The sequence below is a fragment of the Panthera leo genome, chromosome C2, assembly GCF_018350215.1.
Source record: "Panthera leo isolate Ple1 chromosome C2, P.leo_Ple1_pat1.1, whole genome shotgun sequence".
Lineage (NCBI taxonomy): Eukaryota > Metazoa > Chordata > Mammalia > Carnivora > Felidae > Panthera > Panthera leo.
The window spans coordinates 157,926,581-157,945,965 of record NC_056687.1 but is presented as its reverse complement, the minus strand read 5'-3'; the positions used below and the strand labels follow the sequence as shown (position 1 = coordinate 157,945,965).

The window sequence follows — 19,385 nt, the reverse complement described above, 5'->3', positions numbered from 1 at the left end:
GGCGACCAGCCCTCATCCAGGAGCCACCCAGGGTCACTTCATTAGAACAAAAGATGCTTCTGGTGCTGCTACCACTTAGGAATTTACAAGGGTTTTAGGAGCTTTGTGTCAGGAACTGGGGGCAGAGAGCAATATATGTATTTTCCATTTCCTCAGATTTCATAAAAAAACCATAGCTATATTTTCAATTTTCAGTATATATATTTCAAATTAATTCAAAACACTGACTTTATCACCATGACAGAAAAATTCAAATTTATAAAACTCTGTATTATACTGTGTCAAAAAGAAATAAAATAAACTGAAATGTGAACTAAAGGTTAAATAAATAAATAAATGTTTACCCTCTCTCTGGGGTGTTGTCCAAAGAAATCTGGATGTACTGCAAAATAGAATGGCCTCAAGGCATTGACTGCTTCAGCTCCAGATAAAGCTCTTGAGGAGAGAAACCAGTGTGGAAATATCTTCTCCAGACATAACCTTTTAAAAAGATTCAGATTTATTATTTATCAAGGCACGGACACACACACACACTCAGATCCTCAATGCATAAAGTGACAATAACATCAAAATTATTATGTATGGAAGATACCATAGAAACAAGACAGAAACCAAAACTGTGGTTTTCTGAAATATATAAAAGTTTTGACAAGCAAATGTCCACGTCTGAAATAAATAAGTTGCAGGGATGTGATGTACAGCATAGGCAATATAGTCAATAATATCATAATAACTTTGTATGGTGACAGATGGTTAACTATGCTTATCAGGGAGATCATTTAATAATGTATAAAAACATTGACTCATGATGTACACTTGAAACTAAGGATACTGTATGTCAATTATACTTAAAAAGAATTTAAAATTAAATTAAGAAATATATTAAAGTTTTAACAAGCAGCGAGTACCACGTGGCTTCTAAAAACAGTGATTTTAAATTCTTCTGGTGCAATATGAAAAAATAATATCAATTAATAATGAAATTTCCAAATTTCCCCTCAAAGCCTATTATGAAATACTAAATGGCATTACTACAGATGATGACAATTTTCTATAACATTTTTTTCTTCAGATAAAAAAAAAACTCAATATCCAATAATATAATCTTTTCTTTATAGTGAAAAATATTTTGAAAATTATAATGCTTAAAAAGAGACACAAGATGTCCCTTGGTTTACTTCCTCATTGCTAGCATGCTAAAATTATTTTAGTTGGATAACTTAACATTTTCATTCTTAGATTCTGGCATAACTCACCTAGGAGTGTTTTTTTAAAGTGTAGTTTTAAATCCAAATGAAAATATTTACAATTTTGGGGAAGCACTTCCACGACATCTATTTTTGAACGTTACAATTTTACCTTTTCCATTCCATAATGGTCTATAAAGAAGTCTAAATATTAGGCACATTTTTGTCTTAATACATTACCTCATAGATAATTGAGCATGAGTGTTGTCTCATACAGTATTGAATCTACAGAAAGGTTTTATATTTTTAAAATGAGAGATTATCGAATCATTTATGAGATTTTGTTAACAATCTGGAGACCACCAGCATATTTTCAGATTACCTTTGGTTTTGTTTTGGGGTTTTTTTGCATATATTTGACCCTTTTACAAAGTCAGTATATGTAGGCTGTGTACAAAGGACGACAACAGGAGCCTGAACAATAAAGGAAACAGTAAACAGGTACCCGAGTCCTCAAAGTGAGGCAGCATAAGTAGATTGGTGATGGCTCCACTCAGTCCCCATTTGAGTTTGAGTTCTCATTTCTAAGTGTCTCACGGACACTTAGCTGTCCTGTCAGCCTGTCAAATTTTGTGTCTATAAAAAGGAATAGAGGTCACTGTCTTCCTTCTAATCTCTGCCTGGATACAGAACGCAAGGACGCAGTTCAATCCAGGATTATCTTCCTTATTTCTGTCCTTCGGGTACCACTGTTCTCAGAGTTGCCAAAGCACAAACCTGCAGAGGTACCACTGCCCAAAGCAGTTCACACCCCCACCCCATTTTGGGGTGCTCTGGAAGTGGGTTATTTCTTCTCACTTTACAGTGTCCCTGGAAACCGTTCCCTCTTTCCATTTTCTGTGCTCCCCATTTATCACCACAGGGTTGGACTGCATAGCCTCACCATCCGTCTACCCCCCAGTCTTATCCCTACCATATTACATACAGGTTAATTTTCCTGAAATTCCACTACCACTGTATTCCCTGCTAAAACACCCCTGCTGGTGTTTCAACTCCTGCTGAAAAAACTCCACTTCTTAGTCTGGTATTCAAGTCCTCTGTAATCATTTCCAATCTGTCTTTACAACATGACCTCCTACCACTTCTTTAGACACCTCAGGTCAACTCTCAGTGATCTCTCTCATTCTTCCCTTTCTTCTGCGTGGTTTCTAAGCCCTAAACACACTCCCTGTGCCTTAGTTCCATCTACCCAAACAGTACTCACTCACTAAACAATTATTGTGTAAGTGCTACGTGCCAGAAGGCAAGATGCCCGTTTCCCCCAGATACTTCCCTTTAGTATCCTCACTATAAACAGTCTTCCCTTCTTCTAATCTCTAAAAACAGAAACTGTGGACCCAGCATATTTGGAGCACCATACCATAATGTGTGAGAGATGTTTCCATTTGTCCTCTTCCTCCACCCACACCCTTCCTCCTCAGGTATCATGCACCCGTGAAGGCTGTAAACATGGTTTACATGTGTACTTGCTGTTGTTCGGTTCGTTAGTTGGCATCTGCTGAGAAGCACTAGCCAAACACACTTGGATGTGCGAGAGAAGTGCTGGGAAAGGGAGAAGGTAGGGAGAACTTTCAAACCAGGAGTTAGGTCTGACACCTGTAGGAGAGAGGGGAGGCAGGACTGGGTAGGAAGTCTTGGGCTGCAGCACAGTTCCAAGAAGCGCTCAGGTAGGCCGGTGGAGTGTCCTTGGGCCAAAGATGCCCACTGGCAGAGTCCTGTGTCTTGCTGGAGTGAGCCTGACTTAGTATTCCTGCTTTGCTTGGTCACTGGCAGCCAGGAAAGCGTGGCTTCGGGACCAATCCTTTGGTGGACCCGGAGAGGCCAGAGAGCTCAGTGGGTATCTTATAACCACCACAGCACAGGGTCTGGCACAAGTATTATTGTTTTTATTTTTTAAATTTTTTTAAAATGTTTGTTTATTTTTGAGAGAGAGAGAGACAGAGACAGAGAGTGTGAGCGGGGGAGGGGCAAAGAGAGAGGGAGACAATCTGAAGCAGGTTCCAGGCGCTGAGCTGTCAGAACAGAGCCCAGTGTGGGGCTCAAACTCATGAACCACGAGATCATAACCTGAGCCAAAGTCGGACACTTAGGTGCCCCAAGTATTATTTTTAATGTACATTAAATGAATATATAGTAGGTTTTTAATGAAAGGAAACAAAACAATCAAGGAAAGGTAAATGGAAAACAATATTCTACTGCTTGAAATTGAGCAGATTCAGCACATGAAAATCTGAAATTGCAAGATATTGAGGAAAAGATTAGATTTTGTAGGCCACGTGGCCTGTCTTACAACTATCTTACTTTGCTGCTATAGCAGGAAAGCAGCCACAACGAGCACGTGAATGAGTGTGGCCGCGGTCAGACAGAACTTCACTCACATAAGTAGGCAGTGGGCCCGTCTGCCTCATGGACTATACTTTGCTGACCTCTGCACTAGAGGAAGCATCCCGAGTACATTAAAACATACGTGCACAATTTCCTTCTAATTTTTGTGGAACAGACTATGCAAGAGAGAGATCTGTCAAATTATTTGCATTTTTCCAAAAGGAAAGTTATCCTGCCTATAAGAGCAAAGCTGCTTTGAGTGCAATGCAGAGCCATTAACAACCCGTCAGGGGATCAGGGCCTTTGCGAGGTAAGGAATGTCACCACTGGTATCTGCTTTGCATAGGATGCGATTTCTCATTAACGAAGACTTTGCACTCTAGTTACTCCAGGGCAGTGTTCATCAGGATCCATCGCACCGTAAAAGCAACTTACTGGGCTACGAACCGGCATTAAAAAAGAGAGGGTGCACAATAGAAAATATCACTGGATACGTATTTTTTAATGTTTTGTTTTTGAGAGAGAGAGAGAGAGAGAGACGTGTCCTGTGACAGAGCGTGAGAGGGGGAGGGGCAGAAAGGGAGGGAGACTGAATCCCAAGCAGGCTCCAGGCTCTGAGCTGTCAGCACAGAGACATCATACCCTGAACTGAAGTCGCAGCTTAACCGACCGAGCCACCCAGACGCCCCAATATCACTGCATATTTTCTCAGGCTCAGTTGGTTAAGCCTCTGACGTCAACTCAGCTCCTGGTTTCAAGGTTCGCGGGTTGGAGCCCTGTGTCCGACTCTGTGCTTACAGTGTGGAGCCTGCTTGGGACTCTTTCTCTCCCCATCTCTTTCTCTGCCCCTCCCCAACTTGTGTGCGCGTGCATGCTCTCTCTAAATAAATAAATAAACTTAAAAAAAAAAAAAAAGAAAATATCACTGGGTAACTATTGTTATGAAACTTGTATTTTAAGGATTATGATTAAAATACTGTTTTCCGAAGGCTGGAATAAAAACAAGCTGGAAAAGCGTGGCTCTGTTCTACAACCACTACTATTCACTGCCTGTCAAAGGCATGGAGTGAGGAGGCAACCATCACTGAAGGGAATGGTCCATGAGATGTTACAGAACTCATTCCTCCAGGCTCCCATGGTCTCTCCTATATCAGAGCATGAAAACACAATACTTGAGCCTGGTTTTCTGTGGCATGAAGAATGTCTCCTCGTCTGCAGAAGAACAGTTTTTCAGGGCACTGTATCCCAGTTACTTTGTTTCCCTGCCACTCCCCCTCCCCCTTATCTCTTCACAGTTGTGTCAGGAATTCTGTCAGAGAAAGTCTCCCTTTGTTTGAGAATCCTTGTTATTTACAACTTGGTGGAAAAAGTGTTTCCTCTAAACAACTTCCTTTTGACAGGAACTATTTACTTACACAGAATAGTTATTTAAAGGAACTAATTACTGCCAAGTATGTTTCAGAAACCCAAAACTTCACATATTTTTATGTAGCAGGTCAAATTGTCTTGTAGTTATATATTTTGAGCCAAATGAACAATATTTTCCCCTTTTTTGACTTGGCTACCAAGAAGCCAGGACTGAATTTGATGTCTGAGTAATTGTTGACCAGTTCTGTTTTTTTTTTTTTTTTTAATTCTTAATGTTTATTTATTTTTGAGAGAGATAGAGTGTGAGTGAGGAGGGGCAGAGAGAAAGGGAGACATAGAATCCGAAGCAGGCTCCAGGCTCTGAGCTGTCAGCACAGAGCCCGACGTGGGGCTCAATCTCACGAACCTCGAGATCATGACCTGAGCCAAAGTCAGATGCTTAATCAGTTCTGCTTTTTAATATGATTTTTTTTCTCTACAGGGCTTTTGATCTCTTTCAATTATACTATATTTGCCTATTATACAATGTCAATTAAATTCATATATTTGAACTCAAATCCTTTCTTGAAGTAGGATTTAGATTATATATCATTAGTAGCAAATACAGTAATCAAATGATCCTACTATACAATTAAATACAATTTAAATGTAAAGTGGTTTTCCATATGACAGCATAGACTTGAGGGCAACATGACAAAAACTGTGCTAAGGACAATCTTTATCTTTTTTTCTCTTAAATTTTTCATACTGAACTATTCTGAAACATGGTATTTTTTTTCAGCTTCTGCCCTGAATGAACTCTTGGAGGGTCTGGATGTTCATATGAATTTTCTTTTTTCTTTTTTTGTTCCCGTCCTCCATCATAATATAATTTTAGAATTTGAAAAATAAAAATAAATTAAAATTATCCAAATGCATAACAGATACCCCCACCCACACTATTTACAGATTGGACCACACAGCTTACCTTCTCACCGGTCTCAGGTGGCAAAACATTTCTGAATATATGTATATACATCAACTGCCAGCCATCCATTAATCACCTAAAAAGTTAAGCAGATACAAGTAATGAACAAATGGAATTTGAAATTAAAAATTACCATTTATATTAGCATCCCCCACTCCCAATATGAAATGCTTATCCATAAATCTAACAAAATATGTACAAGATCTATGAGTAAAACTGTGAAATTGATGATGAAATCAAAGAATTAAATAAATGGATATCCTATGTACATGAATAGGAAGACTCAATATTGTCAAGATATCACTACTTTCCAACTTGATCTATAGGACAATAGATTAAATCTATAGATTCAGTGCAATCCCAATCAAAACTCCAGTAAGTTATTTTATGGATATTGGAGGTTCTTCAAAAAGTTAAAAATAGAACTACCCCAGAACCCAGCAATCACACCATTAGATATTTACCAAAGGATACAAAAATACAGATTTGAAGGGGTACATGCATCCTGATGTTTATAGTAGCAATATCAACAATAGCCAAACTATGGAGAGAGTCCAAATGTCCATCAAGTGATGAGTGGATAAAAAAGATGTGGTACACACACACGTAGGAATATTACTCAGCCATCAGAAAGAATGCAACCATGTGGATGGAGCTAGAATGTATTATGCTAAGAGAAAGAAATCAGTTAGAGAGAAAAATACCATATGATTTCATCACTCATATGTGCAATTTAAGAAACAAAACAGACCAAGAAAAAAAAAGAGAAACAAAATAGACAAACATATGGGATGGGGGAAGAAAAAGAGAGAGGGAAACAAACCACAAGAGACCCTTAATGATGGAGAACAAACTGAGGGTTGATGGAGGGAAGTGGGTAGGAGATAGGCTAGATGGATATTAAGGAGGGCACTTGTGATGAGCACTGGGTGTTGTATGCGGGTGATGAATCACTGAATTCTACTCCTGAAACCAATACTGCGCTGTATGTTAACCAAAATTTAAAAAAAAAAGAAAGAAAGAAAGAAACCAGCATACAGATGTCTAAAGAAGCTTTATTCATAATTGCCAAAACTGGGGAGCAACCGAGATGTTCTTCAGAAGGTGAATGGATAAACTGTGGTACATTCAGACAATGGAATATTATTCAGCACTAAAAAGAAAAAAAGCCATCAGGCCATGAAAAGATGTGGAAGAAGCTTCCAAAGCTATAGTAATTAAAACAGTATACTGACATAAAAACAGACATATAGATTGATGTGACAGAATAGAGAGTCTCAAAATAAGCCCATGCATATATGGTTAATTAATTTATGACAAAGGAGCCAAGACTATACCATGGGGAAAGGACATTCTCTTCAAGAAATGATGCTGGGAAAATTGGACAGACATATACAAAAGAATGAAATTGGACCCCTGTCTTATACCATACACAAAAATTAATTCAAAATGGATTAATGATTTGAACATTAGACCTAAAAGCATAAAACTCCTAGAAGAAAACAAAAGTGGCCAGCTCTTTGACAATGATATTTTTGAATATGACACCAAAAGCAAAAGCAACAAAAGCAAAAATAAACAAGACAATATCAAACTAAAAGGAAAGCATCAACAAAATGAAAAGGCAACCTCCTGAATGGGAGAAAATCATTGCAAAGCATAAATCTGATAAGGGGCCAATATCAAAATGTATAAAGAACTCAACTCAATAGCAAACAAACAATCTGATTTAAAAAACCTGGGGGCGCCTGGGTGGCTCAGTGGGTTAAGCGGCCGACTTCGGCTGGAGTCATGATCTCGCGGTCCGTGAGTTCGAGCCCCGCGTCGGGCTCTGTGCTGACAGCTCAGAGCCTGGAGCCTGTTTCAGATTCTGTGTCTCCTTCTCTCTGACCCTCCCCTGTTCATGCTCTGTCTCTCCCTGTCTCAAAAATAAATAAAAACGTTAAAAAAAATGATTAAAAAAATCTGAATAGACATTTTCTAAAGACATACTGATGGCCAACAGACATATGAAAAGATGCTCAACCTCACTGATTTCAGGGAAATGCAAATCAAAACCACAATCTGATATCACCTCATGCCTGTTAGAATGGTTATTATAAAAAAGGCAAGAAATAACAAGGTTGGTGAGGACGTGAAGAAAAGAAAACCCCTGTACATAGTTGGTTGGAATGTAAATTGGTGTAATCACTATGGAAAATAATATGGAGTTTCCTCAAAAAATGAAAAATAGAATTACCATATGATCCAGTAATTACTTTACTGGTTATTCAAAGAAAACAAGAACACTAATTAAAAAAGATAAAAGCACCTCTATATTTGCTAAAGCATCATTTAGAGTAGCCAAGATATGGACACAATCCAAGTGTCCATTGGTTGAATGAATGGATAAAGACATTGTAGTACACACACACACACACACACACACACACACAGACACATAGAGGAATATATTATTCAGCCATAAAAAAGAATGAAATGTTGCCATTTGCAACAACATGGATGGACTTCAGGGATCATATGCAAAGTGAAATAAGTCAGACAAAGAAAGACAAAAACTATATGACCTGTCTTATGTGTGGGATCTAAAAAAAATAAAAAGAAAAAACCCATCAAGCTCAGAGATACAGAGAACAGATCGGTGGCTGCAAAGGGTGGGGTGGGGGTGGAGGGAAGAAATGGATGAGCTGTCCTTTTTTTAGTTTACATAAATTCAATATAAAATTTTTAAAAGTTTAAAAAAGAAAAATAAATGAGCTATCAAACCATGAAAAGATGTGGAAGAAACTTAAAGTGACAGAAGCCAATCTACAAAGATTATGTACAGTGTGATTCCAACCATATGACATTCTGGAAAAGGCAACACTATGGAGACAGTAAAAAGTTCAGTGGTTGCCAGAGGTTGGAGGGAGAGAAGGATGAACAGGTGGAGCACAGAGGATTTTTAGGATAGTGAAACTACTCTCTGTACTACCATGGCAGACACACGTCATTATACTTTCGTCAAAACCCATGGAATGTACAACACCAAGAGTGAACCCTAATGTAAGCTGTGGATTTTGGGTGGTAATGATGTAGGTCACTGTAGGTTCAAACTGTAACAAACGTACCATGCAGGTGCGGAAGACTGTGTGTCAGGGACAGAAGGTATGTGGGAACTCTATACTTTGCTCAATTTTGCTGTGAACCTAAAACTGCTCTAAAAAATAGTGTACTTTTTTAAAAGGTAAGCAGATAAAAGGGGGAAGATTTTAATCACATGAACTTTTCCAACAATTTAGATTATAGGAAGATGTTCAACTATAGTATGATATGCATGTCAACTGACATAGTGATTTAAAAAAATCCTAAGAGGAAAAAAAATCGTATGAGCAGTCCCTTAATAAGTATTGAAATGCCCTATTCACCCAATAATCACCAAGTAAAACACTCCTTTTCTCCCTATTATCAAGCTCTTAGCTGTCTTACTCCCTATTATTCCACTCTTCCAGGCATCTGTTCAGCAGCATTATTCTCTCAAACAAACCATTACATGGCTAAAGTCCTATTCCATCAAATCTTGAGCATTAAGTATGTTTAAAAAATATTTTCATGATGTAGTTAATATACCTGAACCAAGGTAATGTAATGAAGCATATCTGCCATTAATAAAATGACAGAAATATGTATTTTAAAGACAAATCGAGAATTACCTTGAAAAATTTACGTATTCAAACAACAATTATTTGTTGTATACTTTACTTTCTGGTTAACTGGTGTGGCAAAAGTCTCTGGAATGCAGAATTGTTAGACATATTCATTTCAATGTTTAAAAAGATGATTTTACTTAACCATCTACCTTTATATTTTGTTTGAGACAAATACACAGATACAGGAGATACTCCTACCATTTTGAAGATTTCTGAGATGAAATGGAGGAAAAAGAACCATTTGGACTATCTAAAAGTTCAGTGCAATCTGTGATGGACTGAATTCTCACAAAATTTTCTCAAGAAGTAACCAGAATAATCTAATCTTAGTTAAGATGACACAGATAGAAGGCTCAAAGCTTGCAAAGACCAGAAGGATATACATATCCAATCTTTAACTGGCTACCTGTAGGTAATAAGATATTAAGTGCTTTAATTTTATTTCCTGGTTTTCTTACAATGAACATGTGGCATACATTCTTAATTTTTTTTAATCAATGCTTTTAACATTCAAATTTAATGAAGAAAATGAGTATAGCAGGAAAGAGGGTTGTTCACTCAGTTTTTAAGACAGGACCCTAACCCTGGAATATCTGTCCAAAGACATTCCTGGACTGTAGTCCCAATTTAGCTCAACAAGAAACAGCTTACCACACTCACACATAATGAATTCATTTTTATATTATTATTTTTTTAAGTTTATTTATTTATTTTTTACTAATCTCTACACCCAATGTGAGGCTTGAACTTAAAACCGTGAGATCAAGAGTCACATGCTCTTCTGACTGAGCCAGCCAGGCGCTCATTTTTTATATTATTAAGAAAATTTATGCAATTTAATGGCAAAGATACTAATAAATGAGCTAAAACTGTGGGTAAGAAATGAGGAATAATACTTGAGAGGCATATGATCATCTAAGAATACAGATGGGAAACAGATGAAATACACAACCATGCTCTAACCAATATCCATTATTCAGCATAAAATGATCTAAAAGCACCCTTGAAAAGCCAGGATTACTAAACACCACAAAGCACCTCGGTCTACAACACAACAGTGCAACCTGTTTTGTCTTTTGCAGCAATATCTTAGAAGTTCATAAAATCAAAATGTCTACATCCAATGAATAATGTAGGTGATCCAGAGGACATGCTCTCCTACACATTTTCAAAAGCAAGACATTAAAACACAACACTGAAAAGAAACTGTTATGATAGCTGATTTGAAATAAATGTTTTGAATTTTGAAAGTTAAAGCACACCATAAAGATAATTTAAAAATCTGAAATGAATTTAGGAAAGACTAGCTGTTTCAAATTTGACTCAAAAAGTGTTTTAGAGGCAAATAGCCAAGTTACACTAAACACTTATGAATAAGATTTCCTAGGAAAAGTAGCTCATTTATCACAGAAAGCAGTTTTGTAACTTCAGAGTCAGCTTGGAATTGATCTCCAAAGAATCACCAACAGCAAAATTACAAAAAATACAGAATGTGACCTTAATGATTTTTATTTTTTTATTATGAAATTTATTGTCAAATTGGTTTCCATACAACACCCAGTGCTCATCCCAACAGATGCCCTCCTCAATACCCATCACGTACCCACCCCTCCTTCCCACCCCCCATAAACCCTGTTTGTTCTCAGTTTTTAGGAGTCTCTTATGTTTTGGCTCCCTCCCTCTCTAACCATTATTTTTTTTCTTCCCCTCCCCCACGGTCTTCTGTTAAGTTTCTCAGGATCCACATAGGAGTGAAAACATATGGAATCTGCTCTTCTCTGCATGATTTATTTCACTTAGCATCACACTCTCCAGTTCCATCCAGGTTGCTACAAAAGGCCATATTTCACTCTCATTGCCACGTAGTATTCCATTGTGTATATAAACCACAATTTCTTTATCCATTCGCCAGTTGATGGACATTTAGGCTCTTTCCATAATTTAGATATTGTTGAGAGTGCTGCTATAAACATTGGGGAACAAGTGCCCCTATGCGTCAGCACTCCTGTGTCCCTTGGGTAAATTCCTAGCAGTGTTACTCCTGGGTCATAGGGTAGGTCTAGTTTTAATTTTTTGAGGAACCTCCACAATGTTTTCCAGAGTGGCTGCACTAGTTTGCATTCCCACCAACAGTGTAAGAGGGTTCCCGTTTCTCCACATCCTCTCCAGCATCTATAGTCTCCTGTTTTGTTCATTTTGCCACTCTGACTGGAGTGAGGTGATATCTGAGTGTGTTTTTCATTTGTATTTCCCTGATGAAGAGCGACGTTGAGCATCTTTTCATGTGCCTGTTGGCCATCTGGATGTCTTCTTTAGAGAAGTGTCTACTCATGTTTTCTGCCCATTTCTTCACTGGGTTATTTGTTTTTTGGCTGTGGAGTTTGGTGAGCTCTTTATAGATTTTGGATAGTAGCCCTTTGTCTGATATGTCATTTGCAAATATCTTTTCCCATTCCGTTGGTTGCCTTTTAGTTTTGTTGGCTGTTTCCTTTGCTGTGCAGGAGCTTTTTTTTTTTTTAATTTTTTTTTTAATGTTTATTTATTTTTGAGATAGAGAGAGACAGAGCATGAACAGGGGAGGGTCAGAGAGAGAGGGAGACACAGAATCTGAAACAGGCTCCAGGCTCTGAGCTGTCAGCACAGAGCCCGACGCGGGGCTCGAACTCACGGACTGCAAGATCATGACCTGAGCCGAAGTCGGCTGCTTAACCGACTGAGCCACCCAGGCGCCCCTGTGCAGAAGCTTTTTATCTTCATGAGGTCCCAATAGTTCATTTTTGCTTTTAATTCACTTGCCTTTGGGGATGTGTCAAGTAAGAAATTGCCGCGGCTCAGGTCAGAGAGGTTTTTCCCTGCCTTCTCCTCTAGGGTTTTGATGATTTCCTGTCTTACATTCAGGTCCTTTATCCATTTTGAGTTTGTTTTTGTGAATGGTGTAAGAAAGTGGTCTAGTTTCATCCTTCTACATATTGCTGTCCAGTTCTCCCAGCACCATTTGTTAAAGAGACTGTCTTTTTTCCATTGGATAGTCTTCCCTGCTTTGTCAAAGATTAGTTGGCCATACTTTTGTGGGTCTAGTTCTGGGGTTTCTATTCTATTCCATTGGTCTATGTGTCTGTTTTTGTGCCAATACCATGCTGTCTTGATGATTACAGCTTTGTAGTAGAGGCTAAAGTCTGGGATTGTGATGGCTCTTGCTTTGCTCTTCTTCTTCGATATTACTTTGGTTATTCGGGGCCTTTTGTGGTTCCATATAAATTTTAGGATTGCTTGTTCTAGCTTCGAGAAGAATGCTGGTGCAATTTTGATTGGGATTGTATCGAATGTGTAGATTGCTTTGGGTAGTATTGACATTTTAACGATATTTATTCTTCCAATCCATGAGCATGGAATGTTTTTCCATTTCATTGTATCTTCTTCAATGTCCTTCATAAGCTTTCTATAGTTTTCAGCATACAGATCTTTTACATCTTTGGTCAGGTTTATTCGTAGGTATTTTATGATTCTTGGTGCACTTGTGAATGGGATCAGTTTCTTTATTTGTCTTTCTGTTGCTTCATTATTAGTGTATAAGAATGCAACTGATTTCTGTACATTGATTTTGTATCCTGCAACTTTGCTGAATTCATGTATCAGTTCTAGCAGACTTTAGGTGGAGTCTATCGGGTTTTCCATGTAGAGTATCATGTCATCTGCAAAAAGTGAAAGCTTGACTTCATCTTTGCCAATTTTGATGCCTTTGATTTCCTTTTGTTGTCTGATTGCTGATGCTAGCACTTCCAACACTGTGTTAAACAACAGTGGTGAGAGTGGACATCCCTGTCGTGTTCCTGATCTCAGGGAGAAAGCTCTCAGTTTTTCCCCATTGAGGATATTAGCTGTGGGCTTTTCATAAATGGCTATTATGATGTTTAAGTATGTCCCTTCTATCCCAACTTTCTCGAGGGTTTTTATTTATTTATTTATTATTTTTTTTTTTATAATTTTTTTTTTCAACGTTTATTTTTGGGACAGAGAGAGACAGAGCATGAACGGGGGAGGGACAGAGAGAGAGGGAGACACAGAATCGGAAACAGGCTCCAGGCTCTGAGCCATCAGCCCAGAGCCTGACGCGGGGCTCGAACTCACGGACCGCGAGATCGTGACCTGGCTGAAGTCGGACGCCCAACCCACTGCGCTACCCAGGCGCCCCTCGAGGGTTTTTATTAAGAAAGGAGGCTGAATTTTGTCAAATGCTTTTTCTGCATCTTTTGATTGACAGGATCATATGGTTCTTACCTTTTCTTAATGTGATACACCATATTGATTGATTTGCAAATGTTGAACCAGCCCTGCAGCCCAGAAATGAATCCCACTTGATCATGGTGAATAATTCTTTTTATATGCTGTTGAACTTGATTTGCTAGTATCCTGTTGAGAATTTTTGCATCCATATTCATCAGGGATATTGGCCTGTAGTTCTCTTTTTTTTTGCTGGGTCTCTGTCTGGTTTAGGAATCAAAGTAATGCTGGCTTCATAGAATGAGTCTGGAAGTTTTCCTTCCCTTTCTATTTTTTGGAACAGCTTGAGAAGGATAGGTATTATCTCTGCTTTAAATGTCTGGTAGAATTCCCCTGGGATGCCATCTGGGTCCTGGACTCTTATTTGTTGGGAGATTTTTGATAACTGATTCAATTTTTTTGCTGGTTATGGGTCTGTTCAAGTTTTCTATTTCTTCCCGTTTGAGTTTTGGAAGTGTGTGGGTGTTTAGGAATTTGTCCATTTCTTCCAGGTTGTCCAATTTGTTGGCATATAATTTTTCATAGTATTCCCTGATAATTGTTTGTATCTCTGAGGGATTGGTTGTAATAATTCCACTTTCATTCATGAATTTTTCTATTTGGGTCATCTCCCTTTTCTTTTTGAGAAGCATGGCTAGAGGTTTATCAGTTTTGTTTATTTTTTCAAAAAACCAACTCTTGGTTTCACTGGTCTGCTCTACTGTTTTTTTAGATTCTATATTGTTTATTTCTGCTCTGATCTTTATTATTTCTCTTCTGCTGCTGGGTTTAGGGTGTCTTTGCTGTTCTGCTTCTATTTTCTTTAGGTGTGCTGTTAGATTTTGTATTTGGGATTTTTCTTGTTTCTTGAGATAGGCCTGGATTGCAATGTATTTTCCTCTCAGGACTGCCTTCGCTGCATTTCCAAAGCGTCTGGATTGTTGTATTTTCATTTTCATTTGTTTCCATATATTTTTAATTTCTTCTCTACTTGTCTGGTTGACCCATTCATTCTTTAGTAAGGTGTTCTTTAAGCTCCATGCTTTTGGAGGTTTTCTAGACTTTTTCCTGTGGTTGACTTCAAGCTTCATAGCACTGTGGTCTGAAAGTATGCATGGTATGATCTCAACTCTTTTATATTTATGAAGGACTGTTTTGTGACCCAGTATGTGATCTATCTTGGAGAATGTTCCATGTGCCTTCGAGAAGAAAGTATATTCTGTTGCTTTGGGATGCAGAGTTCTAAATATATCTGTCAAGTCCATCTGATCCAATGTATCATTCAGGGCCCTTGTTTCTTCATTGATCCTGTGTCTAGATGATCTATCCATTGTTGTAACTGGAGTATTAAAGTCCCCTGCAATTACCACATTCTTATCAATAAGGTTGCTTATGTTTGTGATTAATTGTTTCACATATTTGGGGGCTCCCATATTCAGCCCATAGACATTTATAATTGTTAGCTCTTCCTGATGGATAGACCCTGTAATTATTAAATAATTCCCTTCTTCATGTCTTGTCACAGCCTTTAATTTAAAGTCTAGTTTGTCTGACATAAGTATGGCTACTCCACCTTTCTTTTGACTTCCAGTAGCATGATAAATAGTTCTCCATCCCCTCACTTTCAATCTGAAGATGTCCTCAGGTCTAAAATGAGTCTCTTGTAGACAGCAAATAGATGGGTCTTGTTTTTTTGTGCATTCTGATACCCTATGTCATTTGGTTGGAGCATTTAGTCCATTTACATTCAGTGTTATTATTGAAAGATATGGGTTTAGAGTCATTGTGATGTCTGTAGGTTTCATGCTTGCAGCGATGTCTCTGGTACTTTGTCTCACAGGATCCCCCTTAGGATCTCTTGTAGGGCTGGTTTAGTGGTGATAAATTCCTTCAGTTTTTGTTTGTTTGGGAAGACCTTTATCTCTTCTTCTATTCTAAATGACAGACTTGCTGGATAAAGGATTCTTGGCTGCATATTTTTTTTCTGTTCATCACATTGAAGATTTCCTGCCATTCCTTTCTGGCCTGCCAAGTTTCAGTAGACAGATCCGTCACAAGTCTTATAGGTCTCCCTTTATATGTTAGAGCGTGTTTATCTCTAGCTGCTTTCAGAATTCTCTCTATCCTTATATTTTGCCAGTTTCACTGATATGTCGCGCAGAAGATCGATTCAAGGTATGTCTGAAGGGAGTTCTCTGTGCTTCTTGGATTTCAATGCCTTTTTCCTTTCCCAGTTCAGAGACGTTCTCAGCTATGATTTCTTCAAGTACACCTTCAGCACCTTTCCCTCTCTCTTCCTCCTCTGGAATCCCAATTATGCGTACATTATTTCTTTTAATTATGTCACTTAGTTCTCTAAGCCTCCCCTCATGCTCCTGGATTTTTTTTATCTTTTTCTCAGCTTCTTCTTTTCCATAATTTTATCTTCTATTTCACCTATTCTCTCCTCTGCCTCTTCAATCCGAGCTGTGGTCGCCTCCATTTTATTTTGCACCTCATTTATAGCATTTTTTAGCTCCTCGTGACTGTTTCTTAGTCTCTTGATCTCTGTAGCAATAGATTCTCTACTGTCCTCTATACCTTTTTTCAAGCCCAGTGATTAATTTTATGACTATTACTCTAAATTCTTGTTCCACTATATTGCTTAAATAGTTTTTGATCAATTCGTTAGCTGTCACTACTTCCTGGAGTTTCTTTTGAGGAGAGTTATTCCATTTCGTCATTTTGGGTATTCCCTGGGGTGGCTCCAAACTACAGGGCACTTCCCCTGTACTGTACTGTCCGGAGAAACTTGTGTTGGTGGGCGGGGCCACAGTGAGACCTGATGTCTGCCCCCAGCCTACCACTGGGGCCACAGGCAGACTGGTGTGTACCTTCTCTCTCCCAGGGGCAGGACTCACTGTGGAGTGGTGTGGCTCCTGTCTGGGCTGCTTGCACCCTGCCAGGCTTGTGGTGCTGCTTTGAAGGGATCTGGCCAAGGGCGTATTAGCCGGTGGATCCGCAAGGCGCACAGGGGCGGGAGGGGTAGGCTCAGCTCGCTTTGCCTTCAGTGGTCTGCTTCAGGAGGGGCCCTGCGGCACTGGGAAGGAGGCAGACCCGTCGGAGGGATGGATCCACAGAAGCACAGTGTTGGGTGTTTGTGCTGTGCAAGCAAGTTCCATGACGGGAACTGGTTCCCTTTGGGATTTTGGCTGGGGGATGGGCGAGGGAGATAGCGCTTCCCAGCACCTTTGTTCCCCGCCAAGCTGAGCTCTGTCCTCTGGGGCTCAACAACTCTCCCTCCCGCTCTCCGAGCAGAGCTGTTGACTTATAACATTCCAGATGTTAAGTCCCACTGGCTGTCAGAGCACACTCTGTCCGGCCCCTCCACTTTTGCAAGCCAGACTCGGGGGCTCTGCATTGCCGGGCGGGCTGCTCCTCTGCTGCCCCGGCTCCCTCCCACCAGTCTGTGTAGCGCGCACCGCCTCTCTGCCTTTCCTACCCTCTTCCGTGGGCCTCTCGTCTAAGCTTGGCTCCGGAGAGTCTGTTCTGCTAGTCTTCTGGTGGTTAGCGGGGTAAATTAGGCAGATGTGGATGGAATCTAAGTGATCAGCAGGACCCGGTGAGCCCAGCATCCTCCTATGCCGCCATCTTCCTGTCTTCCCTTAATGATTTTCAAACATGGAACAAAAAGTATGTTATACAGAGAATTTTTTGTTTGTGCAGAGAATTTATGTTGCATGCTTTAGAAGCATTTCCATAAAAAAATAAGGCAAAAAAAAAGTTTCTGTACCTAAAGTACTGGTTTTCAGTTGTACAGAAAAATTATATATTCAATGTCCAGTCTGTAATCACACGGCAAATTTACTACTGAGCAATGACTAATAAAGGACATTAATACTTAGAAATGGGACAACGGATTCCCCCAAAGAAAATAAAATGTTCCTAAATACAAATCTGAACATCACATCATGGTTTCTAGATTTAGGGAGAACTTAAAAAAAAAAAAGTGGGACTGTTACAGGTTAAAAGTTAGGTGCTTTCTGCCTGCTTTTTTGGTGAGTAGGCAATTTCCTTAAAAGGTGCACATGGCAGTAAAACGATTTCAAATCTAGGCCACCTAATAAGGTAGCCACCTAAAGCCACCTAAAGCCACCTAAAGCCACCTTCCCCAAAGGCCTTAATGGTCTCACAGGTAGAATATTTTGTGGCAGGGAATGTAATAGACTCTGGTGTGTGTGTGTGTGTGTGTGTGTGTGTGTGTGTGTGTGTGAATGTGTGGCTCAGCCAGCCTTGCCGATTTCGAGTTAGTGGCTCCACGGATGGGCACCCTTAAGGTCCCCGAAAGTCTACGGAGTCTGAGTGGGCTCTCCTTGTCCTGTTGGGAGCATAAGGTCTAGGGCAGTATTGGATCCGATTCTGATAGCAAGTCACAAAGCTGAGTCCGCTCCAGCCAAACCTCACCTAAAGTTTCCCTCAGGAACATGACCAGAGGAGTATCTGATTAGTCCTCTCATCCGAGGAAATACTCTCCCTTTGTCTGCTTTTATGACACTGAACATGAGAAAGAAATTAATAATGGGATCAAAACAGAGTAAGCCTACGATTTTAGAGGTCATGCCCAAAAATTTTACAAAGGGATTTTTCAGGTGATTATGGGGTGAAAATGACACCTGGGAAGTTAAGGACCTTTTGGGAACTAGAATGACCTATATTCAATGTAGGATGGCCCCCAGAAGGGACATTAAATGCTCAAACAGTGCAGTGGGTTTGGCTAATAGTCACTGGGAACCCAGGCCACCCTGATCAATTTCCATACATCGACTCCTGGCTTGAAATTGCCCGAAACCCCCTACCTTGGGTGCGATTCATCCTTAGCAAGCAGAGCCAGGCAATGTTTTAGCCATTTTATCTGGACGCTCACCCAGGGAACCAAAGAAGCAACCCACCGCTCCTCTAATATTTAAAGGAGACGTGGAGAAAGATCTTGTCTTTCCACCTCCTTATGACTCGTCAAACTCCCTCCCCGATGCCCCTGAACTTTAAACCCCTCCCCCGTCTGTCTGTCTGTCCCATCTGCTGCTGTTGCCGCCGCCATTGTCACCACAGCCCATCTCCCTGCCCCTCTCAGACCTGGAGAACCTTCCCCCACAAAGGCCAGCAGCCAGACTGCACGCCAGACCCAGACCTAACGCTCTCCAAATGCCTGTAAGGGATATGAGAGAGCCTGAAAGACAGAATGAGGAGGGAACAGCCCAGCCCAGCCATTCCATGATGTATTACCAACCTTTCTCTATAACTGACCTCCTCATTTGGAAACACAACACTCCATTATACTCTGAAAAGCCACAAGCAATGGTCGACTTGATGGAGTCCCTCTTCCAGACCCACCGACCGAGTTGGGAAGACTGTCAACAGTTACTCCGTACTCTGTTTAATACAGAAGAAAAAAGAAGAATGAGAGAAACATGACAGTACCTAGAAGATCACACACCTCTGGGGATCAATGACCCTGCTGTCTGGGCTCAAGCTGCCATGCCTGAAGAACGC

The 19,385-nt window shown here is 39.8% G+C and overlaps 1 protein-coding gene across 7 annotated transcripts in view; it reads right to left on the bottom strand.

Moving 5' to 3' along the window:
- Positions 1–19,385, bottom strand: part of TCAIM (T cell activation inhibitor, mitochondrial) — a 74,995-nt gene that overhangs the window by 43,608 nt on the left and 12,002 nt on the right. For 3 of the 7 annotated variants that reach the window (XM_042955972.1, XM_042955974.1, XM_042955973.1), the window contains exons 2-4: positions 19,140–19,265; positions 5,908–5,983; positions 345–480 (exon numbers count right to left, since the gene is read on the bottom strand). In XM_042955972.1, the coding sequence (XP_042811906.1) occupies positions 345–480; positions 5,908–5,936 (165 nt within the window). In that variant the 5' untranslated portion in view covers positions 5,937–5,983; positions 19,140–19,265. Of the gene's footprint in view, positions 1–344; positions 481–2,705; positions 3,073–5,907; positions 5,984–7,645; positions 7,666–19,139; positions 19,266–19,385 lie in introns of those variants that run through there. The other 4 variants (XM_042955971.1, XM_042955977.1, XM_042955975.1 and 1 more) reach the window with 3 other exon arrangements.